The 26,608-nt window shown below is 47.4% G+C and overlaps 2 protein-coding genes across 16 annotated transcripts; one reads left to right on the forward strand and one right to left on the reverse strand.

Moving 5' to 3' along the window:
• Positions 1-1,603: 1,603 nt before the first annotated feature.
• Guk1 (guanylate kinase 1) lies at positions 1,604-21,757 on the reverse strand. Of its 2 annotated transcripts, none has more exons than XM_090340134.1 (8): positions 21,515-21,757; positions 5,399-5,512; positions 5,038-5,079; positions 4,385-4,481; positions 3,681-3,819; positions 3,525-3,609; positions 2,196-2,281; positions 1,604-1,967 (listed from the first exon to the last, which is right to left on the reverse strand). In XM_090340134.1, exons 2-8 carry the CDS (start codon positions 5,508-5,510, stop codon positions 1,932-1,934), a joined length of 597 nt encoding a protein of 198 aa, XP_090196260.1. In that variant the 5' UTR covers positions 5,511-5,512; positions 21,515-21,757; the 3' UTR covers positions 1,604-1,931. The 2 variants fall into 2 exon arrangements, with proteins under 2 accessions (XP_090196260.1, XP_090196259.1); XM_090340133.1 differs by lacking the exon at positions 21,515-21,757 and adding an exon at positions 12,517-12,624.
• Positions 21,758-22,281: 524 nt separating this feature from the next.
• Positions 22,282-25,989, forward strand: Mrpl55 (mitochondrial ribosomal protein L55). Of its 14 annotated transcripts, none has more exons than XM_090340141.1 (5): positions 22,283-22,576; positions 22,666-22,726; positions 24,321-24,398; positions 24,712-24,913; positions 25,757-25,989. In XM_090340141.1, the coding sequence occupies exons 3-5, from the start codon at positions 24,373-24,375 to the stop codon at positions 25,913-25,915; spliced, it is 387 nt and encodes a 128-aa protein (XP_090196267.1). In that variant the 5' UTR covers positions 22,283-22,576; positions 22,666-22,726; positions 24,321-24,372; the 3' UTR covers positions 25,916-25,989. The 14 variants fall into 14 exon arrangements, with proteins under 14 accessions (XP_090196275.1, XP_090196267.1, XP_090196269.1 ...); XM_090340143.1 differs by having other exon boundaries at positions 24,324-24,398; XM_090340137.1 differs by lacking the exon at positions 22,666-22,726 and adding an exon at positions 22,727-22,923 and having other exon boundaries at positions 24,324-24,398.
• Positions 25,990-26,608: the final 619 nt, after the last annotated feature.

A 26,608-nucleotide genomic window follows, 5' to 3' on the forward strand; every position in this document is an offset into this window, starting at 1 on the left:
CCTTCACTCCCACACCCCACCCCCTTCCTCAGGACTAGTTGCCCAGAAAGCCCAGATTGATGCCCACTTAAAAGTCAGTGAGTTCTAAGCTAGAAAGCCCCCGAGATCCTCTTGTTGCAGAGGAATAAGAGCTGACTGGGGGCCCTGTGGCCAATGCAGTCAGTCTCCTTCCTTGCAGGTCCCAAAGGGCCAGTCAGTTACAGGAGCAACAAAGCTGCCCAAACTCAACTAGCCAGGCAAGTGTGGATCACACTGGCTACCCAAAGCCTGCCTCTAAATCAATCTGGGTTCCGGATTGTACCCTACCTTCTCCAGGCCAGGAAACACAAGCCTCTGGTTGAGTGCTTCCACCTGCCACTGGACGCTGGTTCTCCCTGAGTGTCTGCTGTTGGGCCAGAGCCACCTCTCACCACCAAGCACAATGGGGGATGGAGGAGGGGCCTTCAAGGGCTCCATTGTTCCCCCCCTCCCCAGAGTCTGAATCCCCGATTGTCCCTGGGGGCAGGGCACCAAGGAACTGCAGAGGACCCACATGGGACCAGGCCCTCTCTTCCCCTGCCTCCACCTCAAGGTTCAGACCAGTGCTGTGTGTCCTGCTCATGGCACATCTGTGCTTTTGGATGCAGTCCAGGTCTCACTACTCTCCCCTGGACTCTCTGTCTGCCCTTTCCCCTTCCCCCATGCCTACCCAATTACTCCAACCTTGCCTCAGGAGGAACCTCACCTAGGCACACACAAGGTGGGGCTGTGCCTCACCTCAGGGATGGGAGCAATTGGCAGCAAATGCTAGATTGCCCTGCTAGGGTTGAAAGTCAAGGATTCAGACACAATACTTTTCAGTTGGTCCAGGAGGGAGGGTCTACTGTCCTTGGCATAGAAACATCTTCCTCAGGGGCTCTGAACATCACCCCTCTCTAGGGCTCAAGGAGCTCTACAGAAACCCTGGGTATCTGCCTACATCAGTCCCAGACAGGGCTTGCAGGCCCCCATGCATAAGAACAAGAATGTGTTAGCTGGGCACTATGGCTTATCCCTGTAATCCTAGCTACTCAGGAGGCTGAGATCTGAGGATCAAGATTCAAAGCCAACCCGGGCACAAAAGGACTTAAGACTCTTATCTCTTGAAGAGCTCAGGCACAGCACCTAGACCCAGTTCAAGCCCCTTGACCCACACAAAAAAAAAAAAAAAAAAAAGAAAGAAAGGAATAAAGAACAAGAATATGTGGTACCCACAGGTGTCAGAGACAGCTACTGAAATCTCAGGCCCACATACCAAGCCCCTCTGCCGTGGCCAGACACCCTCCTCCTTCCTGGTCCTTGGCAGCCCAGGAATAGCAGGGATAAGTGGAAGCAGAGGGCTCTGCACTGGTCTTTCAACTGCCTGGCTCCTGGAGGAGGATGTGAGCTGGCAAAAGCAGCCCTAGTTAGCATGTCAATGATTTGGGGATGGGAGAGATAGTCGGGACCAGATGTCTGGACAGAGACCCCCCTTGGCTGTTCTCTTCTAGGCTAGTCAAGTGATGGCCAAAGGCCCAGCACGGAGGGCAAAATCTCAAGCCTTGCTTAAAATTGATCCGCCCAATCACAAGGCTCAGACAGACACTCTAACCCAACAGTTATTTTATTCAGATGTCAGTCCTGCTCCAGCAGGAGGAAGAGGGATGAGTTGAGGGACAACCCAGGGAGAGTGGACTAGGGGCAACTTTTGGTTCTTCAACCATGGTGAGGAAGAGAGGAGTGGGACCTTTTATCATGGGTGCTAGCTAAAGGCGTAGAGCCACCATGTGGCCAGCAAAGGGGCAGCTCCACCAGCTCCACAGTGGAAACCTATTCCATATCCTATGAATATCCTTGGCTCCCCAGGGCAGGTCCCACCTAGAGCCTAGGCAGATTCCAGGCACACGAAATGCCCTGTAGAGTGAAGGAGATCCTCAGGCATGGCCAGTCCCTTGAGCTTTCTTGATTTCCTGCCAAGAAAAAAGAAAAGAGGGAAGTCTAGGATCTGAGAGGGCTGACCCTGTCACCCTTCCTTGGTGGTGAGAGGTTCAACCAGCCCTGCACCTAGCAGAGACTCAGCTCCCTGCCATGCAGTAAGGGTCTGAGCCCCTTGGCCTCCATTTGGCTTTGCCAGATTCTACAAGGACAGAGCCTAGGCAGTGTCTGCCTATGGCAGGGCAGTTAAGAAAGGGGCTTACCTCCAAAAGCGCCTGCTTCAGAACTGTGTAGGCCTTGTCCAGATTGTCGTTGATGATCACCAGGTCAAACAGGCCAGGCTCCTTACCTGGGGACAGGACAGAGTTAAGAACACAGAGTTTAACCAAGTCTTTGCTTCAATCACTAAACCAACTGCCTGCAGCTGCCTTTGCTGCTACTGCTATGAGACAGTCCCTACCTGTCCAGGCTGTGGCCACTGCCTGGAAAATTCTCAGGGCTTCTCTGCAGAACCCCAACTGAGGCTTGCTGTCTTATTATGTCACTGAACCCTAGACCATGGACACCAATGACAGGCTTCTCATTAAGACTGGCACTAAGGGCTGGCAAAGTGGTTCAAGTGATAGAGCACCTGTCTAGCAAGCATAAGGCCCAGTTTAAACCACATTACCATAAAACAAAAACAAAAATAAAAACTGTACCTCAGCCAGGTGCCAGTGGCTCTTGACTGAGATCTGAGCATTGAAATTCAAAACCAACCCAGGCAGGAAAATCCACGAGACTCTTATTGCCGGTAAACTACTCCGAAAAAGCCAGAAGTGGTACTATGGCTCAAGTAGTAGAGCACCAGCCTTGAGTCAAGCTCAAAGATAGTACCAGGCCCAGAATTCAAGCCCCTGGATGGGAGGAAAAAATTACACCTTACCCCACCAGGTGCTGGTGGCTCACACCTATAATCTTTCCCACTCAGCAATCTGAGATCTGATGAGTGCCATTTGAGGCGAGCCCAGGTAGCGAAGTCCATGAAATACTTATCTTGAATGACCCAAAATCACTTCTAGTTGGGCTTGGTAGCTTAAAGATGTAATTTCCTAGCTACTTGGACGGTAAAGATCAGGAGAGTCCAGGGGAAGAGCAGGTACAATACCGTCACAACCAGTAGCTGAGCATGGAGGCCTGTGCCTGTCATTCCAATGATAAGGGAAAACACAACTAGGAGGATCACAGTCCAGGCTTAAAGTCAGATGTTATCTCAAAAACAACCAATGCAAGAAGGGCTGGTGGAGTGGCTCAAGAGGCAGTGTGACTGCCCTGAATTCAAACCCCAGTACTGCCCCAAAACAAACACACAACAAAAGATTGTTCCTGCCTGCGATGGGGCTATCTTGTACCCTCAGGAAGACAGCTCACACAGAAAGAGAAGCAAAGCTGAAGAAAGATGTCCATCATATCCTCAAATGGTTAAGAGGGATAAGTTCTTAGGGGACCCTGAAGACAGGCGTGGAGAACTCTTCTATCTCTGACTCTGGCCCTCCCTTTCTCCTGACTGCCTACTCCCTAGAGAGGGTGCAGGTTTTCCTGGCCACACTCACTGCTCTCCATGTCAACCCGTGCAGCAGCCAGCCGCTTCACCAAACTCTCCTCAGTTTCAGTGTTACGTTGCCGTAGCCGTTGCTCCTAAAAAACATCCTCTCCTGAGGTCAGCTGTCTTGGACCCACACGGTCCACCCCTTACCCTAGGCACTCACCAGCACATCCATTGAGGGTGGCTGCACAGAGATGTAGATGGGACACAAGTCAGTCTTCTTGATGTTGCGCACACCCTGAAGGTCTACATCCAGAACACAGATGCGGTTCATGGCCTGTACAGCCTGTACAGCAGCCTTGCTAGAGGAGTGGAGACAAAGAAGGCTGTCAACTGGAGGACAGGAAGGAAGACCCTGGCCCCAAGTTCCTCTGTTGGTTCCTGCCTGCTGTGAGTCCTCAGGAGCACTTAGATGGGCTGCCAGCAACTCAAGCCTCCAACAGCTTTGGTGAGACCTCCCTCCCCTAAGGTTCATTCTGGGCCTAGCCTAGGAAGAAGAAATTCACCTGACCCCAACATCCCCAAACTTCCTGGGGCACCACAAGCACAGCTAGCCAGTCAGGCCCTCTGTTGGCACAGCAACACCTTGGCTACAGCCCCCTGCCCAGGGCTCCTGGACTGGTTTGATGTGCTTGTCACTTCCTGTCCCTCCTGTGGGAAGTGTCACATGTGGCCCCTTGCCCTGGAGGGATGGCTGAAGTCCATCCAAGCCTGAGACATGACTGGGCCTGTTCACTCCCTGAAGTCTCTTAGTCAAATTCAGAGACATAGGGAAAAACTACCATGCAGTTAGAAGGAACCAGCTGGAGACTTCTATCATCATGACTCAGATCCAAGGCTCCCGGGCCCACCTGGGTCATGGCCCACCTTGTCCCGTATAGGTTCCCTGAGAACTCGGCATGCTCAATGAAGTCCCCAGCCTCGATGTCGCGCTGCATCACCTCCCTGGTCACAAAGTAGTAATCTGGAGAGGAGGAGGGCTGTCCAGAGGGCGCCCAGGGCCCAGCCCTGCCTGGTGCAGACTTTCTCCTGGGCTTGCTAAGACCCTTCTGTATTCCACACCCCAGGCTGTTCTTGCCAGATTCATGCTGGGCCAGGCACCATGGCTCTGATATCTTCATTTGGGGAGACTGGAGACCTCTGGGTTCCACAGGGGAGCGGGGAATTGAGAACACCAGGTTCCAATGGTGGGAGGATTGGAGTCCTCCAGGTTCCATGAGGGAAGTAAGGATTTCCATGCCAGGCACCAGACAGGGACAGTCCTATCCACTTAAGACAGAGACAGCACCTAGGATGTGCTGAGGGGTACATCCCATGCACTCTACACCACGAAACCAGGGTACAGGCCGACATCAGGACCCTCAGCCCTCACTACGATGCACACAGCCTAATGAAGACTACCACTCTGAAGGCAGATTCACTCTTCAGCTAAGGAAACTAGACTGTGTGCATGGTGAGGGAGGGACCTTTCCATCACCCCCGTCCTGCCTGGAGCCCCTGGATTACTGGAGCTAGCTCACCTTTGCCATTCTCCTCACCAGGCCGAGGGTCCCTCGTGGTATCTAGGGAAAAGATACATCATCCACCGAAGGGATGCCAGAGCTCTGGAGTTCCAGATCTTCCCTGCAAGGCGCACTCAGCCCATCATCAGCGTGGTGGGTAGTCATGCAGACCTGTTCCACTGAGCCAAGGGGCAGCTTGGCCCTGACCTTGGGTCACCAAGGCCTAGGACACACTTACTCTAGACTCAGGCCCTGGGGAGAACACAGGGCTGGAGAGGGTATGTATTGTCTCCCAGGCTGGTTAGGTACACTTGGGGCTCCAAGAATAGATGTATGCTGAGGCTGGCACCCCAGTCTCCCAGCCCCCAGTGAAACTCACGGGACACACTGAAGCCGAAGATGTTGCCATACTCCTGGAACAGCCTCTTCAGCAGGGTGCTCTTCCCGGCCCCTGACGGCCCACTCAGCACCACAGGCCTGGGGCCTGACATGACTATGGGATTGGGAAGGCAGATACAGATGTGAGCGGCTTTGTCTTCACCAGTGCACCTGGCACAAAGCTCCGTGGGGGAATATGGTGAGGGTCTCCTAAGGGCTACATCATTGACTATACATCATCGAAAAGACCCAGTTAATTTAGCAAAGATGGCAGGAAAACTGATAGGGCTCTAATGGAGGAGTCCCACCCAGACCCACCAGGACTGTCCACAGGCTTAACTTGCCTGCCTTTCTCCCAAGTGACCAAGGATCACATCCCACACAAGTCTGTTCTCCACGCCCAGGACCCCAGCCTGAGATATCCCCACTCACATGGGAGCCTAGACTTTGGCTCCCAGGGGTGGCACTACCCACTGGATCGGCTGCTCTGAGATGGGAATGCATGTCTGTCCCAGAAACTTCCCACTAGACTCAGGCTACCACCTTGAACTCAACTCTATAGAAATGACAAGCCGATGGCAAATTAGAACAATGCTCTCAACCTCTAAAAATGAAGGTGATCCTGGCTTTGGGGCTCAGCACTTGCCATAGGTAGGATCACTGAGCAGCCAGAGAAGAACAGGTATGGGGAGTACAGCCAAGTGCCACCTCAGAATGCAAATCAACCCAGGACCACAGCTTTATTCCCATTGGCTTGGCTGGGTGGCACCTTCCTAAATCGAGACCTCACCTGCCCCCAAGCCTATGAAGGCACCTCACTTAGCATCTCACCCCCTGCTGACTCACACCCAGACCCTCATCGATCTCTTATCCACCTCCCTCCAGCCTAGTCCAAGGAGGCTGTCTCCCTAGGGAGGACTCTTCTGCCTAAGCATCGAGCCCTTCTCCCTCCCCCAGATGGCACCCACCTACTTTGTAGTGTGCAGCGTCTGTGGTCAGCCTGAAGCAATTCAATTGCTGCTATGTACTGAAGGTTGGGGGAGGGTATAATCCCTGCCTAGCCTGCACCTGGCTCTTCTGAAAATTAAATCCCTGAAGCACCCAGCTTTGGGTTGCAGTTCTACCCATCCACCATCCAGGCAGTTCCTTGTCATGCCCTTGAGGTAAGCAGCTGTCCACTTAGTCCACAAAAGCTGAAAGCCACGGCAGCATCTGAGTTAGTGTATGTCTGTGTTGAGGGAAAAAAAAGCAGCCAAGATAAGGGCTGGAAAAACTACACTGCCTCTTTATTCTGGGTCCAGAGAGGTATTTGGGAGCCAGAGGAGCTGCCTATTAACCTCAACACCTTGTATCCATAAAGCTGGGCAGAAGAGGTTTCCTGTGGGACTGTCAATAGGCAGAGGCACACTCCCTAAAGACCTTATGTTCTTAATCCCCAATGTAGGCCACAGGTAATCATACAAGAGCAGTACTACTGGGATTCTATTGCCTACATGAGCACTAGCTGTGTATGTACTGCATGTAGGAAGTACAAGGTACATGCACACATATCAATGTCATGCAGGTCACATTGGTGCACATGCCCTTGAGAACAAACCTACAGGACCACCTTTTAAAAATACAGAAAGGGTGGCTGGGAATGTGGCTTAGTAGTAGAGTGTTTACCTGACATGCATGGAGCCCTGGGTTCTCTTCCTCAGTACCATATAAACAGAAAACACCAGAATTGGCTCAAGTGGCAGAGTACTAGCCTTGAACACTGAGGAGCTCAGGGACAGAGCCTAGGCCCTGAGTTCAAACCTTAGGACTGGCAAAAAAAAAAAAAGAAAAAAGAAACAAGAAAAATGAAAAAGTCAGAAGAGCCAGGTGTCAGTGGCTCATGAATGGAATCCTAACTACTCAGGAGGCTGAGTCCTGAGGATCATGGTTCAAAGTCAGACCAGGCACGAAAGTCTGAGACTCCTATCTCCAATTAACCACGAGAAAACCAGAAGTGGTGCTATGGCTAGCGCCCAGGCCCTGAGTTCAAACCCCACAAAAACAACAAAAAGACAGAGGGACCAGGGAGGCCAGTTGCCTGCTTCCTTCTGCCACTTCACAAACATACAAACCTCCACCCAACTGCACTCCATGGCATCCTGAGCTTGGGGCTCTGACCAACATAGAACTCACCACCACCCTCTAATATGCTTCTTCTTCCTGGTCATCTGGCCTATTGCCTCCTCCACAGATTTGTAAAACAGCCTTTATGGGGCTACTTTTCTGATCACAGCACCAAGCACTCAGATCAAAAGTTCCCCAAACTGGGCCGGGAGTTTGGCCTAGTGGTTAAAGTGCTTGCCTAGCATGCAGGAAGACCCAGGTTCGATTCCTCAGTACCACATACATAGAAAAAAGCCAGAAGTGGTGTTGAGGCACAAGTGGTAGAGCTCTAGCCTTGAGAAAGTCCAAGGACAGAGCTCAGGCCCTGAGTTCAAGCCCCAGGACTAGCAAAAAAAAAAAAAAGTTCCTCAAACTACTATGCTGGCCCCATCAACATCAGGACTGTCGAAGGTTGGTGGTCTATGGCTAGCATCATGACTCTATGTCTGACTATTTTAGCCACCCAAGAGACCTCTCCTGCTTCCCTTGAGCTTAAGATGGGCAGTGCTCACCCTGGGGTTTTCCAGATTCAGTGCACAGTATTCCAATATGCAGCCAATGCAGACATTTGTAAGAAACAGAGACTCAGAATGATTAGTACAAATATGAGGATATTCAAGGCTAAACTGAAGGTAGGAACAGAGTAGGATTTAAAGTGTGTTAAGTGGGTATAGCTACTGAAGGGCCTAAACTAAGGCATATGCAAGGTTAGCACAGATAATGCCCCTTAAATATGGGAGGGGGGCAGGCTGGCAATAGGGCAGCCCATGTCTGCTCTCAGAGCTTAACCCCCAAAATCCTGATGATGGGGAGCCCTAACGCTATGCCCTACCCAACTACCAGGTATGACAAGTTAGTGCCCTCACCAAATGCCAACTCCTAGGTTTAGGGAGTCCATGCTAGCTCATGAGCGAGGCTCTTTGGGTTGTGAAAAGGTTAGAGTGAGGACAGAGAACAGAGGTATGCTCCAGAGCTCTAAATCACAGTGAGCTCCTACCCCACCTCACCAGTGTCCCAGCTGAACACAAGACTTGCAGGTCTGTGTTGATGTAAAGCTCTTATCTTCTGTGGAAGAAAGGTAGAGGCAGGTAGCCCTGGAGGCCACCAGCTCAGCCCTGATGCTCCAGAGTGGCTCTGAAGGACATCACTTGGGCACATGCTAACCATGGATCACTGAAAGTTGTTGGCAACACTCTGCATACCTGGAAGCTACAAGGACCATGCCACCCTTGAGGTACAGTGAGGAGCCCGTGGGAACACCCCATAGGCCCTCTTAGGGAAGGGTTCCAGTCAGTAGTCACTTGACAGGGGAATAACCATACCACCACCTGACTTCAGAAAGAACACACAAATTCTGACTTTGTCTTAGCAGTCCTCCAACATAACTGAGCAGAAAGCAGCAACCTGAAGGAAATGTCCTTTGGGAAAACTGGAGAAATCACTCTGAACTTCTATTTCTGTCATTTCCAGTCTCAAGGCTACCTGCCTGCCCTAAACCACACAACTATGAGAGAGCACTGCTGAAACTTCCCCTGATCTGAACTTACCACAGGCACTCTTCCCCTAAGGGCCTTTCCCAGGATTAGAACCCAGCCACTATCCTCATATCTCCCTCCTAAGTCTCAGGACACCAACAGAGGGATGAAACTGGAAAAGAGATTTCACCTCCCTTATTCCCCTTCTAAGACACAAGCAGCTCAGGCCATCTGGGTATGACACATCCCTCCCTTTCTCTTCACAAGTCAACTAAACAGGAGTACCAAAGAGAGTTGTTTCTCAAGGAAGTCAGGATGGAAGGATATCAGCCAATTGTCTGCCAGCTGCCACATTCTGCTGGTGATACCCGGATTACTTTATCCCTTTCTATCAAGAGGAAAGAACAGGTTCAAAATGGACCCTAAAAGCAACCTATGATCAAAGGCAAGCCAATGAGAAAAAAAAGGGTTTAGGACCTATGGACAGCAGAGTGGAAGGACCCAAGACATCACAGTGCTGGCCAGCTACTCTCTCTCTCTCTCTCTCTCTCTCTCTCGGGAAACTGAGGTCCAATACAATCAGAGTTAGGAAAGGCTAAGGAAGGGTGGAGACTGAGGCAACTGAGGCAGACAGGATCAAGGAGGGATGGAGTAGAAACCTAGGGCAAGCTCAAGCTCGTGCAGAGTCAAAAGAGACCCAAAACTGACTACACCTGCTTCCTCAGGACTTGTTCTCCCTCGCTCTCTCTTTCCTTCCTCATGGATTGAGGTCACTCTCCTCCCATTTCCTCCTTCCACTGCTTCCTCGGATTACCTCAACATGTTTCCTGGCTATTCTGCATGTGCCAGAGAGGTAAACGTTTAGATGTGGCTGAAGAGAAATATACTGCCTCTTCCAAATTTATGACTTCAGGAAATCACTGATCTTTTTTTCCCCAAAAACCCAGTGCTAGGGCCAAGGCAGTCCCTGAGCCTCAAAGAAAGTCAGATAAACCTATTACTGCCTGGTACATCAAGTAAAGTGGGAAGACAAGGCGCTATGGTGGCAGAAAATTCTGTTTATTAGTAGCTGAAACAAGCAAGTGGTAGATTCTGTCATAACTCATTTTTCTGCAGATTCCATCTAAATTAACTTTTCTGGGGATTGAGGAAGATTTTCTTGTATGCTTTAGTAGTCATGGCCTGGAAGTCTAACCTTCAGAAAACCTCAGGAGATGCTAGCAAATGCACTTGAGGGGCACCTATAAAGCAAACTGCTAGACCAGGTGCCAGTGGCTCATGTCTATAATCCTAACTATTCAAGAGGCTGAGATCTGAGAATTCAGGTTCAAAACCAGCCCAAAGAGGCCAGGAGTATGGCCCAGCAGTAGAGTGCTTGCCTAGCATACACAAAACCCTGTTTGGTTTCTTGGTACCACATACATAGAAAAAGCTGCATATGGTGCTGTGGCTCAAGTGGTAGAGTGCTAACCTTGAGAAAGTTCAAGGATGGTGCCTAGGCATACAGTTGAAGCCCCAGGACTGGCAAAACAAAACAAAAAAAAAGAGCCTGGACAGAAAAATCTGAGACTCACCTCCAGTTAACTATCAAAAAGCTAGAAGTTGCCAGATATGGGCAGCTCATACTTGTAATCTTAGTAACTCAGGAGGCTGAGATCTAAGGATCAAGGTTCAAGGCCAGTCTGGATAGGACAGTCTGTGAGACTCTTACCTCCAATTAACCACCAAAGAGGAGCTGGACATGGAGTTGTGGCTCAAGTGGTACGGTACTAGGCTTGAGCAAAAAAAAATCTGAGTTCAAGCCCCAGGACAAACACACACACACACACACACACACACACACACACACACACACACACAGAGACAGAGAGAGAGAGAGACAGAGAGAGAGACAGAGAGAGAGACAGAGAGACACAGAGAGAGAGAGACAGAGACAGAGAGAGAGAAAGGAGTAAGTTCAGGCCCTTCCCAGAGTAACCACTACCTTGATTCTAATTCTCCTCTTGAAACAGTATCATTGTAACAGGTACTCAGATGGAGTGAAACAACACACACACACACACACAATCCCACTGACTCCTGACTCCTTAGGTGTATGAATTAAAATCAAGACAAAGGCTTGCCTTCCTGCTTTCATTTTGCATTTGTTCCGTTTACTTCTTTGGCAGCCCTCAGAATGAGAATTGAGTTAATGTTCTCTACCAGGACTGTTTAATAATGCATATTCTCTTCCAGCCAGTTCTCCCACTATTTTTTTTTTCTCTGTTCCCGAGCTCTTCAGCTCAAGGCTACCACCCTACCCCTGAGCCAAGCCCCACTTCCCGTTTTCTTGAGGTTAACTAGAGATAATCTCAGGTCCTTTTGTGCCCAGGCTGGCTTTGAACCTTGATCCTCAGATCTCAGCCTCCTGAGTGGCTCGAATTACAGGCCTGAGCCACCGCGCCCGTCTAATTCTCCCACTATTTAAACCTCATGTTCAAGTCTGTACCCTGAAAATGGAATGCAACGCTTACTTTTATTCTTCCTGCTGCTAGCCAGTACAGTGTATCCGCTCTCCTCTCTTATTGGGGCAAGTCACTGGATCTAACATATTAGAAACCCTGGAAATGAACCCCTGTCCTAGAATAAACTTGGCGAACTAGAGGCAGGAATACATACTTTGGTTGGTAAACTACTTGCAGCTTGCTAAACTGGACTAAAAGGCAGAAAGGAAGGGGGGTCCAATCAGCTGCCAGAATCACATTCAGGGGTGCGTCCCTTTCGTTCCACTTCGCAATGCCATCAAAAGTTATCTGTTGGTTTGATTTTTACGATGAGTGCCCTGACCTGACAGGTTGGAAGGCTGTAGTTAGGCCTCTGGCCTAGAAATCCGGTTACACCACGTGGCTTTCAGCATTTTTGGGGCTACCACCTTCAGAAAGCGGCTCGCTCGCGCCCCCTGTCCCTAACTCGCTTTCTCGTCTGGGCCCAGCAGGCGAGAACAGAGGCTTTAGAAACCCTAACCTAGACACCCCGGTCTCGCAGAGGAAACCCTGATAGCCACATCCAATTGGTCAGGAGGGCTGGGTGACGAGGTCCCGGGGCAGATTTATGTCGCAAAAGAGAAAAGTGCTGGGACCGAAATAGGGCGTGTAGAAAATAGGAGGGCAGGCTAGTCGATCCCAAGGACCGCAGCTATAGGGCCGCGGGGCCAAGCCAGAAGCCCCGGTTCAGCCGGCGGAGCCTGCCCGGAGCCTGGGTTAGCAGGATGGACGTGGAAGAGGCCACGTAGGGCAGCGAGCCCGCCAGCCAGCTGGGCCTCTCGGGGGCCGCCGTGCGGCCCTCCGCGGTAAGGCACCCGCGCGGCGGCTACGCGAGGCTGCGACCAGGAGCCGTTCCACACTCTCTCCCTTTAAATGGCACGTGCTACCCACGCAGCATCCGCGGAGCGCAAAGACCAGCGCCTCCGCCAGGCCCCGGTGACCTAGGGCACCCCGTCCACAGCAGCCCGCAGTGCACTCACCGTCCGGAGCCGTGCGACCCAGGGCTGTCGCAGCCAGCCCGACCAGCGGGCGCCGCAGCATCCGGCGCCGCGGCGGCCCTGTGTCCACCCGGGCGCTTACGTCATAGCGGCCTGCCAACCTGCGCGGTCTGCCGGAATTACGTCATACGTCTGCGCCGCCCCGTGTACGCCTACCCGGAAGTACGTCGCCTGGCTTCTCTGGCCCACCTCCTCACAGCAAACCCGCTCAACGAACTCCTCCCACGACGGCCTCATCTGGCTTTGCCCTACCGGGAGCCCCGGAAATCTACCTACAGAGATTCCTGCTTGTAAGGCTTCTACTACACATAGTTTATGTACAAAAAAAAGAGAGTTGGTACTCAGAATATGCCGGGGTGGGGGAGAGCTTAGTTGTTCCTTTAGCTTGTTAAAAGCCATATCATCAGGATGCTTCCCAACATTGTGGTCAGATTGGTGGTGTTCAGCACGAAGATCAGTCCAGAGGAAAGAGTGAGGGTCTAGTTATAGCACTAACCCGCACAGAATTGGTGTTTAAGGAATAATAAGACACTTGGTATTAGTTAATAATAGATTTCTGAAGTTAGGTGGCCTAAATGCCTTTGTTTTTGCCAATTCTGGGGCTTGCACTCAGGCTTTGGGCAATGTCCCCGAGCTTTTGTGCTCAAGATCAGCACTAGCACTCTACCACTTGTGCTGCAGCTCCACCTCCCACTTTTGGTGGTGGTAAGAATCTCATGGACACTCCTGCCCAGGCTGACTTTGAACTGCGATCCTCAGATCTCAGCTTCTTGAGTAGACAAATAAGTGTGGGGAGTTAAAATGTTAACCAAAACACTATTAGAACTCTACACTTCACACACCCGAGGACTACAAATTCAAATACGAAGTTGCTGTGGCTCAAGGGGTAGGATGGGAAACTGAAGAGCTCAGGAACAAGGCCTAAGCCCAGGGGTCAGGTGGTAACCTTGAGCTGAAGAGCCCAGGGGCAGCACTCAGGCCCAGAGTTCAAGCCCCATGACCGGCAAAACAAAAAGAAAAAGAAACCTATTAAATTTCTGTGGAGAATGTTCACATTTGTATATCTTAATAGTCAAATTTCTTATTTATGGAAAAATCCAAATATATTTAGATACAAGGAGAACAGAGAAAAAAGGGAATTAAGTCTAAGCTCCACCAGGCAGGCAAAACCAAAACCCAGATTGCTTTGGGAACAGTAAGAATGTAGTATCTTTGTAGATGTGATTTGTGGACAAGGCCAGAGGTCTTGATCTTAAGGAGCTTGATCAGAAGATCAGAGCCCTACCTTGCCTTTCCTGGTCCTTATCTCCAGGTCAGGGCAGCTGAGGAGTATAGTGTCCTGGTGGGTACTGGACACGGTCCTCAGGAGCACTACAGAATGTTCATCCCCTTTATGGCTTGAAATGTGATAGAAACTGGCTCCCTAAACAAGTTTATTTGGGTAAGCAAGGTATTCTAATACAGACACACCTGAGGGTTAAACAGGTTTGTGCTGATCCTGTGGCTTGAACTCAGGGTCTGGACCCTTATCCCAGAGCTTTTTGCTCAAGACTAGTGCTACAGCTCCATTTCTGGCTTTTTGGTGGTTAATTGGAGATAAGAGTCTAATGGACTTTCCTGCTCAGGCTGGCTCAGAATTTCCTCATACCTCAGCTTCCTGAGTGCTAGGATTACAGTTGTGAGCCAACAGTGCTTGGCTTGTCTAATTTTTAAAATTTAACTTTTTGTATTTATGCAGTGCTGAGCATGGAACACAGAGCCTCATACATGCTAAGCAAGCACTTTACCGCTGAGATATATAAAGATACAGCAATAGAGCTGTAACATGCCCCATGTATTTCTCCACCCCAGTTTCTATATTGTCAAAAAAAAAAAAATGTCCTCGTCCTTACTCTGTCCCAGCTAGCTGAAGGTTCTTCATGGCAGGCCTGAACATTTCTAGGCACTGATAAAGCTGTTCGGATTTTGCCCAAAGCACTGAAAGGAACTTGTTCAGGTCTGAGCCACATTCCTTCAGCCCTCATAGCAACTCTATGCCTGGAAGAATGAGGGGAACAGGATGAGGCTGATTGGCAGCTGAGCAGGGATACTCACCTGAGGAATGAACTCACCTTCTAAAACCTGATAGGACACATACTTGGTCAGAAGACTGCTCTTGTAGAAGTCAACAATTTCTTTTTAAGAATAAATGGCCAAAGGCTAAACACTTATGTCTACTGTCCTTCAAAGTCAGTCTTCTTAAACTGAAAACATTCAAGCCCTACTGCCTAAATAACTGAATTATTTACTATCACTTTTGCTACCTACTGCCCTACTTGGGCAGGTATACAAATTTTGTTGAATAACTTGCATGTGGCATATAAACATTGATTTGTGATGGACAAGGCTAAGATGAGACACAGGTCTCTATAATCCTATCCAGGTCTCCTTACTCAATGAGATCATACCAGTGGGGGAACACAGGTAAGACACCAATATAAGATCCAGGAAGTACCCAAGATAGATAATTATCACAGGTCCGCCCTTGCAGGATTCCTCTCCCTGTGAGCTCTTCAAGAGGAACAAAAGAAGATTCAAGAATTGCCAATAGGGCTGGGAGTTTGGCCTAGTGGTAGAGTGCTTGCCTAGCATGCACGAAGACCTGGGTTTAATTCTTCAGTACCACATACATAGAACTTGAGGAAAGCCCAAGGACAGTGCTCAGGCCCTGAGTTCAAGCCCAGGACTGGTTTAAAAAAAAAAAAAGGAAAGAAAGAAAGAATTGCACCAAAAGGCTATCAGGGCCCTTCTCAATTTTAGAATGGCTTTATCAGGTTCACAGGAACTAAAGACTGACACAGAGACCCCTGAGAACCTCCAAATGATTAATATGACTTTTATTGGATTTAGTGCTCCTAACACAGGAAAGAAATATACATTGCATGGAGGGAGAGATTAGCAATGGAGCCCCTCACAACTGTTGAAAATGCTTACAATGCTAGAGGAACAGAAAGTGAAACTAATTTGTGTCCTTTATGCCACCCCAAAGAAAGGATCCTAGACAGAAAAAAAAAAGAAAAAGAAAATATGACAAGAGCCAGGAGTTTGGCCTAGTGGTTAAAGTGCTTGCCTTGCATGCATGGAGACCCGGGTTCGATTCCTTGGTACCACATACATAGAAAAAAGCCGGAAGTGGTGCTGAGGCTCAAGTGGCAGAGCTCTAGCCTTGAGAAAGTCCAAGGACAGTGCTCAGGCCCTGAGCTCAAGCCCAGGACTGGCAAAAAAAAAAAAAAAGAAAGAAAATATGACAAGAACTGAACCAAGTTAGAGAAAGACTAGTGCAAAGAGGAAGGGTAGTAAAGGGAGGAAAGCACCCAAAAACCTGAAAACAAATGACCTTCAGTTGATCCAATGATGTCTAGGACCAGAGACAAAGCCTGGCTTACAAGTCATGCTGCTGGTCCCCATCAAATGGACAAATTAATTGACTTCCTGATATGCCAGTACTGAGGTTTGAACTCAGGGTCTAGTCACTGTCCTTAGCTTTTTTTAGCTTAAGGAAGGCTGGTACTCTACCATTTGAACCACACATCTACTTCTAGATTTTTGATGGTTAATTAGAGATAATAGAATCACAGGGGTTTCCTGTTCCATTTTGCATTGAGCCATGATCCTCAGATCTTCATTTCATGAGTCCCTAGGGTTACAGGCATGAGTCATGAGTGCCCAGTTAGGAAAGCCTTTAAAGGGTTAAAAGACCCCTTGATCACAGCAAGGCCAGAGACTTAGATACAAATATAGAGATACAGTTTCAATCAAGATACTAGTAACAGCCCCAGAGTTGTTGAAGTATGATGCTGTCAGAATGCATAGCTCCAGACACTGGGTTCAGGCAAACAACTGAATCCAGGCAGGGAGCTGGTTTTAAAGATATCTATATTATAACCATTTAAATGCATCACGTCAAACGGGAGATCAAGTCCCAGGAACAGAGTTGCAAGTTGTCATCTGTTGATCCTTGATGCATGATGGTCTGGTGTGTGCCTGCCCTAGTGCTAGCAGTCCCTTCTTTTGTATGTTCAGGTGAGGGATCAATATGGATCTGCTGTTTTTTTGATATGTTTGCCAAGGCAATTATTTATCAATACAATGTTCAGTTTGCACCTCACGGTGTGCTGACAAATGAATGTTGTTTACTTTCATAGACAAGGTATAGAATCATTCTGTTTGGGCACTTAAAGTGAAATGGCTTAGGTCAAAACAATTGCATTATGAAATGGAATGGACTAGCCAGCTGTGATCTACACATCCTAGAGTAACCCAGATCAAGTTGCCTAATGCAAGCCATTTCTTAGGTACCTGATACCACAAGTGGACTTATATCAATACAAATTTTAATATACTAAGGAAAATGAGAAGTGAGAATGATGTTTGAGAGACTGGGACAGAACTTAAAAATGGAAACAAAAATGTCATAGTTTTTGTCTGAGGCACTAGTTCTGTCACTCATAAAACATCTACATGAAAGTACACATTATGATCATGATAAATTAATAGAATTCATCTGACCTTATTTAGAGGAGCCCAGTAACAACAATCAAATGCCACAGCTTTTCTGTGAAAAGCAAAAACAGAAAGACCTCTGGAAAAAAGAATCCAATATATAGAACATCATTTTGAAAAATGGCAAGTGGATTCTACTGCCAAAGAATACCGAAAGCTTTATTTATATTTTAATGCTAGTTGACATCTTTTCAGTTGGGTTGAGACCTATCTCAGCCAAACTGAAAAGGCATCAGAGATGTCAAAGATTTTTGTTAAAGATATAATCCCAAGATACAGACTCATATCTTCAATTCAGAGAGCGACAACAGAGTAAAGTCTTGGGAACCAACTAAAAGGTATATGCATGTACCATGAAGACTTCAAGTCTACTGGAAAACTGAAAAAACAATGAATTGTACACTAAAAGAACTATAGCCAAACTATGTCAAACAAACTTGACATAACTGGGCACTCTTGTTCATGCCTGGAATCCTAGCTATTCAGGAGGCTGATATCTGATGATCACAGTTTGAAGCCAACCTGGGCAGGAAAACCCATAAAACACTTATCTCCAATTAACTACCAAAAATCTAGAAGTGGCACTGTAGCTCAAGTAATAGAAAGAGCAAAAAAGATGCCTAGCACCTGAGTTTTCCAGGACTAGCAAAAACAAAACAACAATAAATGTATAATTAAGACACACTATTGTATAGGAGATCCTTCCTATCCCTTAGGTATGAGGTAAAACTATTATAATAATAGAGGATACTAAATTAAAACAGCATATACAATAGTAAGTGAAATACCTCTGTAACACTTCTAGAGGACACATTGTAATGTGGAGGACAATTACAAATACTTTTTTTTTTTTTTTGCTAGTCCTGGGGCTTGAACTTAGAGCCTTGGCGCTATCCCTGGGCTTCTTTTGCTTAAGGTTAGCACCCTACCACTTGAGCCACAGTACTACTTCCAGCTTTTTCTGTTTATATGGCACTGAGGAATTGAACCCAGGGCTTCATGCATGCTAGTATACCACATTCTCAGCCCGACAATACCTTGCAAAGGACCCTACAATGTGCTTTCATGATTTAACAGGAGCTTTTTTCTCTAAAAGATAACTGGAGTCAAGCTATGGATGTATCCAAGAGTGAAGAAGTCTTTGGCAAAGGCACCCCTCTCTTAGCAAGAACAACAGTGGAAGAGGCTTCTATTCAGACAAAAATCATGACAAATGTCCTTATGAGTTTACTAATTTGCTTTTGTCTTTGTATTCCCTTAGCAGAATGGAATGATAACCTGCGGATCATATGGCTCAAGTACTGGATTCCTCAACATATTCCTTGAATGCCTTTATGGAAGTGTGTTAGGAAATCGGATGGCTTTGGACAACATCTTGGCTGAACAGAGTGCACATATGCTAATGCTAATATATCTTGTATCTATAGTACAGGGCACTAATATATAAAAGATTATACAAATTGCTTGGTTTTAACATTGGTATGTTTCATGTCTGTCTTGGACAGGCTGGGCCAAACTGACAGACTTGTTAGTTTTCCTACATCACTAATGATACCAAATCTGTTAGGTGTTTTCCATTTTTGTGTTACCATCATGTCAATCACACAATCAATACACATTATCTGCTTAGGATTCAGTCACATAACCTTCCGATACAAAATTCATTGTAGGAATGTTAGACGTACCAGGATGGCTAGCCTGATAGGAATATGCCTTCTACCAGAAGAATCCCCTAGTATCACTTAAATCAACAGGAAGCTGCTAGACCACATAGAATGCCTTTTCCATAGAAGTGGAAGAACAAAAATGAGAGAGGGAAGAATGTAAGTGGGACACCTAAATATGTTGACAACTGTAATTTTAACCCATAACTAATTCATTTTACTTACTAGCAAACTTTGAGTTATGCAAGTTTTTTTTTGTTGTTGTTGTTGTTTTTTTTTTTTTTGTGGGTCATGGGGCTTGAACTAGCCTGGGCGCTGACCCTGAGCTCTTCAATTCAAGCCAACTACCCTACCCTTGAGCCAAGTCCCACTTCCCGTTTTCTAGAGGTTAATTGGAGTCTCAGGTTCTTTAATGTCTGGGCTTGCTTTGAACCTTGATACTCAGATCTCAGCCTCCTGAGTAGCTATGATTACAGGCATGAGCCACCACACTGGCCAGTTATGCGAGTTTACAAAATACATTTTTCCTTTCTTTTGTTCTATCTATCCACACTATGAAGGAAAGCTCCAGGCAAGGCCACCATGCTCTTCCCCTTATCTTGTTAACCCAGGGTGAGTGAAGAAACATTCAGAAGAGCCAGGAATACAGTTCCAGAGATCAACCCCTGAACATTAAGAAATAAGCTGACCTCGGGCTGGGAGTTTGGCCTAGTGGTAGAGTGCTTACCTAGCATGTACGAAGGTCCGGTTTCGATTCCTCGGCACCACATACAGAGGAAAAAAAAAAGCTGAAAGTGGTGCTGAGGATCAAGTGGTAGCCTTGAGAAAGTCCAAGGACAATGCTCAGGCCCTGAGCTCAAGCCCAGGACTGGCCAAAAAAAAAAAGCTGACCTAAGGCCACTCACCATCTGGATAGATGTCATGCCTTAACATGTATATCTGGAAGCCCAAGGTGTTGGGTTTTTGGTTAAAAGCCCCTCCCCACCAGAGGACTACAGTATTTTATTTTGTTTTGTCTTGAGACAAATGAACCAACCTTTTCTCTAAAACTCACCTCTTGGGACTGGGAGTGTAGCCTAGTGGTAGAGTGCTTATCTAGCATGCAAGAAATCTTGGGTTTGAGGGGCCGGGAGTTTGGCCTAGTGGTAGAGTGCTTGCCTAGCATGCACGAAGACCCGGGTTTGATTCCTTGGTACCACATACTTAGAAAAAGCCAGAAGTGGTGCTGAGGCTCAAGTGGTAGAGTTCTAGCCTTGAGAAAAATCCAAGGACAGTGCTCAGGCCCTGAGCTTAAGCCCAGGACTGGCAAAAAAAAAAAAAAAAAAAAGAAATCTTGGGTTTGATTCCCCGGTACCACATACTCAGAAAAAGCCAGAAGTGGCGCTGTGGCTCAAGTGGCAGAGCACTAGCCTTGAATAAAAAGTGTCCAAGGACAGTGCCCAGGTCCTGAGTTCAAGTCCTAGGCATGGCAAAATAAATAATAGAAAGATAAAACCCAACTTTCATTATTTGTGAATTAATACTGAGTTCAGGGTACTAAATGTCTGTATCAAGATAAGACAGAGGTCATGTAGTAACCCTAGTAATTAAAAATGGGGTCTAGGAGACTAATGTGGCCAGGATTGTTGCTATTAATTTAAGACATGGAAATGTGATCCAGGCTTCCCCAAAGCACAGGGTCAGTGTTGAGTTTCAGGACTTCCATTTGTCAGACATTCCCTCTGGTCATTTGTAGTTTGTAACAACATTTAACAAGAGAAGGCTGAGTATCTACCCCTTTATGTCTCTATAATCTTGTAACAAAAGGGGTTGATGTGAGGGGAGTTTGTTCTGATTTACCAGTTATGTCTGGGTTCTAATTTCTGAGTTCCTGCCTCCCATACTCCCCCCTTTTTTTTGCCAGTCCTGGGACTTGAACTTAGGGCCTGAGCACTGTTCTTGAGCTTTCCTCAAAGAGCTACCACTTGAGACACAGCACCGCTTATGGCTTTGCTATGTATGTGCTACCAAGGAATCGAATCCAGGACTTCATGCATGTTAGGTAAGCACTCTACCACTAGGCCAAATTCCCAGCCCCCATACGCCTTTTTCTAACTTATCTTTTTGGGGTGATACTGGGTTTGAGCTGAGGACCTCATGATGGCTTGGCCAGGCACTCTTAATACCCAAGTCACACAGCTCAGTCTAACACTTATAATACTCTATTATATCAATTCTGACTTAACAGCCCCCCCCACTTCCTGATAGACTGGATCACCTGACCTCTAAGAAAGCTAGAGTATCTATCTGAACATCTTAGAAGACAAAGGATGTACAGACTTGGCTGGATTATGTGGCAGTGATTTCTGAGGCTTGACAATGCTGCTTTTAGAGCAGCATGTATGTGTGAAGCTCCTGGAGGTGGAAGGAATGTTACTTCTCATTTTGGATGCCTTGGCAGGGGCCCCTGACACTGATATAAGCCAGCCCACAAGGATTGTTGAGAAAACAGGTACGGAGAGGAGCGGGAAGGAAAGGAAACGGCACAGCTGAGAAATTCAGCACGCCAAGATCTAAGTAGGCAAGTATAGTTCTATAACTTGGAGAGTTCTACAGAGGGCATAGCAGCATACTACCCAGATTCACCTCAGTTCTGGCACTGCCTCAGCCAGAGCCTAAGGAGGAAGTATGACTAGAACCTCTTGTGAAAATAGGATTCTTTGGTCCTCAGAGCCAGAGTAGTTTTGCTCTGGTAGAAACTTGCCATGTGCAGTTCAACACATGGTAATCCTCACCGTGAGTCGCCCACTCAGATTCCACTTTCTTCTGTATGTTGTCCCCAATGGCGCTTGGATGTTCTCATGGAATAGAGGTCAGTCTTCCAGGCCTGAGCCTATGTACTTGCTGGGTGTGTAGAGCGCCTGTCAGGTGATGATCCGATTTTGGTGTAAACCTGGGAAGTTAAATGGGCACCCTGGTTATCTCAATAGTAAAGGCAAAAGCGTCCATAACAACGCCGCGCGGGGTAAAGTTGGGCGTCACGGGCTGCCTAGACTCGGTTAGCCAGCAGCACGGTGCTACCCTACCTCGTCACAACTGGCCCCGCCTCCACCCCTGAGCGTTCCAGCGCCCTCAGCGTCCGGCCCAACCTGGCTTCGCCCGCCCCGCCCCGCCCCTAGGCACCTCAGACACCGCAGTCAACCGAGTCTTCCCAAAGTTATCACTCTGGCCCCGCTCAGTACGCCTACGACACGCCTGGGCACCCGGTCTCTAGGCTTCCCGCCCTCCCCCTCGAAGGCAAGCGCGTCATTGCCGCCCTATCAAGCCGTACCTTAGTGGCACACCTACCTTCCACCCAGCCCACCTTCACAGAGCTCTCGGTCGCCATACGGACTCCGCTCCATTCATTCCCGCTTTACACTGCCACCCAATGGCACAGACACCATTATGGTGAGGGCTCCACCCGCCCCGTTGGGCCACGCCTCGAGGACGTTCTGGGACGCCTGCTTGGCTCCCGCCCCGCCCATCAGAGACCCCGCCCCCGGTGGCCACGCCCTCAACGTCATTCCTACGCGACGCGACGCGACGCCGGCTAGGGTTGAAGGACGGTGGCGCGGGAGTTTGCTGGGCCTTGTCTCGTCCTGGGTCCTCTCGGAGCAGTCCCTACTTAAGTAGTGTTGGTACGGACGACTGATTCGCAGGGCTTCTCTGTTGCCACAGTGGCGGCGGTTACAAATTGGTGCTTTGTGTGGCCCCACAGAGAAGGTCCGCCACACTAGTCGGGCGCCTGTTTACCTGGAGGAGAAAGGGAGGTTGCGGCCTGCACTAGTCTGGGCCCCTTGGGCAGTGGAGAGAGGGTTAGTATAGTAGTGCTCTGTCTCCGGGACACCGTCCCCCGTCCTCCCCCGCTTCCCCCGGAGCCTAACTTGGGCCTCTATCTCTGTAGGGTAAAGGGGACAAGGGCTCCTGGGCTTCAGACCTCGACAAATAGGATTTCCATTTTACAGGTAGCCGGATTATTCCATTTGGTTTTCTTCCTTGGTTAGATAGGAACCGCCGAAGAGAACCTGCGTGCTTGCTCGTGAAATCTTATTCCCTGAAGTCTTAGCATTGGAAACTCCTGACTTTCATCTCTGAGATCTGTATGGACTATCCTGGGAATTAGGGGTCTAGAAAAAGCAACTCTAGAGATCTTTCCCTTTCCGTAAGTAGGCATGATTAAGTCCTCATTCAGCGAATGTTAAAAAAAAAATAGTAGTACAGCCAGGCACGACAGCTCATGCCTGTAATCCTAACTACCCAGAAGGCTGAGATCTGAGGGTTATGGTTCAAAGCCAGTGGGGCAAGAAAGTCCGAGACTCTTAGCTCCAATGAACTATTCGGAAAAGGCTGGAAGTGGTGCTGTAACTCAAGTAGTAGAGTGCTCACCTTGAACACAAAGAGGCTCAGGGATGGCCGGGAGTTTGGCCTAGTGGTTAAAGTGCTTGCCTAGCATGCATGAAGACCCGGGTTCGATTCCTCGGTACCACATACATAGAAAAAAGCTGGAAGTGGTGCTGAGGCTCAAGTGGTAGAGCTCTAGCCTTGAGAAAGTCCAAGGACAGTGCTCAGGCCCTGAGCTCAAGCCCAGGACTGGCAAAAAAAAAAAAAAAAAAAAGAGGCTCAGGGACAAAGCCGAGTTTGAATCCCCGGACCGGCAAAATAAATAACAGGATTTTAGAAAGTAGGGCATGAACCCAACTGCAAAGGACGTTTCTGATACCATACCCACTGGAATGGGTAAGCATGTGCCTCATATGACTCATCTTTTTTTTTTTTTTTGGCCACATCTGAGGCTTGAACTGAGGGCCTGGGCACTGTCCTTGAGCTTTCCCAAGGCTAGCACACTTGAGCTACAGCACTAGTCCCGGCTTTTCTATGTAGTACCGATGAATCAAACCCAGGGCTTCAGTGCATGTTAGACGATCTACCACTAGGCCACACTCTAGGCCCAACTCATTATCTTTGAGAAGAAGTTTCTGGTAGCTGTTTCTGAGAAAACTAACACAGGCTGTTCTCATTGTAGAAAGCCAACTTGTTACTGAGGTAGACTAACAATATGGTGCTTACACTTGGTGTGTATTTGAAGATTTAACCAATTGGCCAATGGTTAAAAAGAAAAATCCAAAAAAGATTCCCTAAATAATTCACATAGGATTTATATTCTATTATTATAGATTAAAGTATATAGAAGTATGTATGCAAATTATATACAGATTATATACAAATACTGTACTATTACATATGAAGAACAGGATTTGTGAATTTTGATATTTACAGAAGAGTACTACATCCAATTCCCCATAAATAATGGACAACTGGATATACATGTTAGAGACACTTGAGTCTGACTTAATTTCTGGCTAGGATTTTAGGAAGATCAATTAAAGGCAAGACAACATTTTTAAAAATCCTTTAAAAGATTTCTTGGCTGGGTTATAGCCCAAGTGATAGAATGCCTGCCTAGCTAGTAATGCAAGACTTTCAGTTCAAACTCCAGTACTGCAAAAAAAAAAATTTTTTTTTAATTAAAAAAAAAACAAAAACTGTTCTCTTGTCTAGCAGGTTATATAGCAGGTCCAGTGATTGGCGTGCCATCAGGGCCCTAAGGATAATGTTGGCTGTGGGCAGCTTGCTTGGGTAAGCATGGATTTTTTCAGGCCCCTCGGGAATCTTGTTAGGCCCACTCTAGGAAATGTCTCCTCAGAGAGAGGTAGGACTGTGGGAATCCTGTTCTTCCTGATCCCAATGCCCTCAATCACCCAGTGTGATCCCTATCTGGTTGTGAGATCAAAACTTTTGATCAAGTCTTGTGGCTCCTCAGGGAACCCCCAGCTGTGGATCAACCAGCTCTGCTATTGTTTATAGTCAGCAGGCAGTTCTCTTTTAGGCCACACTAGTGATCTCTGTCCTCAAATCCTCACTTACCAGTACCTATGTGTTTTGTCTGTAGATTACTGTGGCAGAGGACTATGAAGTCAGCTTCCTCTTTGCCTCGCTGCCTGCACACATCTACCTGGCAAGCTGATAGCAACAGGGCATCAGTCACTCGCCTCCATCGCCAGGCCTATGCTCGCCTCTACCCAGTGTTGCTAGTCAAGCCTGATGGCTCAACCATCCATATTCGCTACAGGGAACCAAGACGCATGCTGGTGGTAAGTTTCCTTCATCAGGTGTTTCCTGGTGCCTTTCTGGAAGATGAGCCATAGTGGTGGAGCTTGTGACCACTGGACTCAGGATGGATGTGTAGCAGTACCATGTATCATAATGCACTAGAAAAGGAACAGACAGGGGCCAGGAGTTTGGCCTGGTAGTAGAACACTTGCCTAGTGTTCATGAAGACCCACATTTGATTTCCCAGTACTCTATACATAGAAAAAGGTGGAAGTGGTGCTGTGGGCTTAAGTGGTAGAAAGCCCAAGGACAGTGCTCAGGTCTTGAGTACAAATCCCAGGACTAGAAGAAAGAAAGGAAGCAGACTGTTGGAGAGGAAGAAATTTTTTTGACTTAGAACTTCTTCTAGGCATTAAAATCAAATAGGATGAATAAGTCAGTATTTTTTTTTTATTTTGTTGCTTTGCTTGTGTATTTAAAAACACTACCAATAAACTGTACCTTGATGGCTCATGGTGTAATCCTAGCCACTCAGGAAACTGAGATCTGAAGATTGCAGTTCAAAGCCAGCCTGGGCAGGAACATCCAGGAAACTTTTATCTCCAATTAATAACCAAAAAGTCAAAAGTGGAGCTGTGGATCAAGTGGTAAAGTGTTATCCTTGAACAAAAGAAGCTAAGGAAAAATCTACAGGACAGGTACAAGACAAAAAACAAAAACCACCAATCTGGAGAAAAATATTTGTTTTAGTAAAATGAATAGGTTTTATAGGTTTTTGTGGAAAGATCACAAAAACCTATAAAAGAAATTAAGCTACATAAAAGTCTAGGCAATGACAAGACCCAAGAATCTGTGTGGACACATTTCTGCTTCTCCTCTTTTAGATGCCCTTAGACCTGGACACCCTGTCTCCAGAGGAGCGCCGGGCCAGGTTCCGGAAACATGAAGCTCAGCTCCACCAGAAGGAGGAGGAAGAACCAGAACTGGCTGACGATTTTGACACTGAGCGATACAGACAGTTTTGGTCCAAGACCAGGAAGTGATTGGCTTGAAGGAGCCCCAGGGATACTGTGAGGGCAGAGTTATATACTTGTAAACTCCTATATTCTTGAAGCTATCACCTTGTGTTAGTGTCGTGTGTGTGTGTGTGTATTCATATATGCATTCATGCATTCCAGACCTGGGGCTTAAACTTAGAGCTGAGGTGCTCTCCCTGAGCTTTCCCTCAGCTTCTTTATGCTCAAGGCTAGCTAGTGTTCTTCCACTTGAGCCACAGCTCTACTTTTGGTCTTATTGGTCTCACAAACCTCCTGCCTGGGCTGATTTTGAACCTCTCTACTCAGATTTCAGCTTCTTGAGTAACTAGGATTACAGGTGTGAGCCAACTTGCATATGAAAGTCTATGAAATTTTTATCTTCAATTTATAACCGAAAAGCCAGAAGTGGAGCTGTGGATCAAGTGGTAGAGTGCTATTTTTTTTTTAATTAATGTATGAGATCAAACATCTCTGTCTTACTATGGAATGAAGCTAGACAGAGATGTATCATATGCTTTAAGCAGGGGGAACAACAATAGAACACTTCAGTTATATTGTAACTGCCTGCATTAGAGTGCTATTTTTGAGCAAAGAACACTCAGGAAAAATGCACAGGATAGGCACAAAACAGAAAACAAAAACCAACAATTTGGGGAAAAATATTTCTTTTAGTAAAATGGAAGTTTTGTGGAAAGATCA

This window comes from Megascapheus bottae, chromosome 10 (genome assembly GCF_031878675.1).
Source record: "Megascapheus bottae isolate mThoBot1 chromosome 10, mThoBot2.hap1, whole genome shotgun sequence".
Lineage (NCBI taxonomy): Eukaryota > Metazoa > Chordata > Mammalia > Rodentia > Geomyidae > Megascapheus > Megascapheus bottae.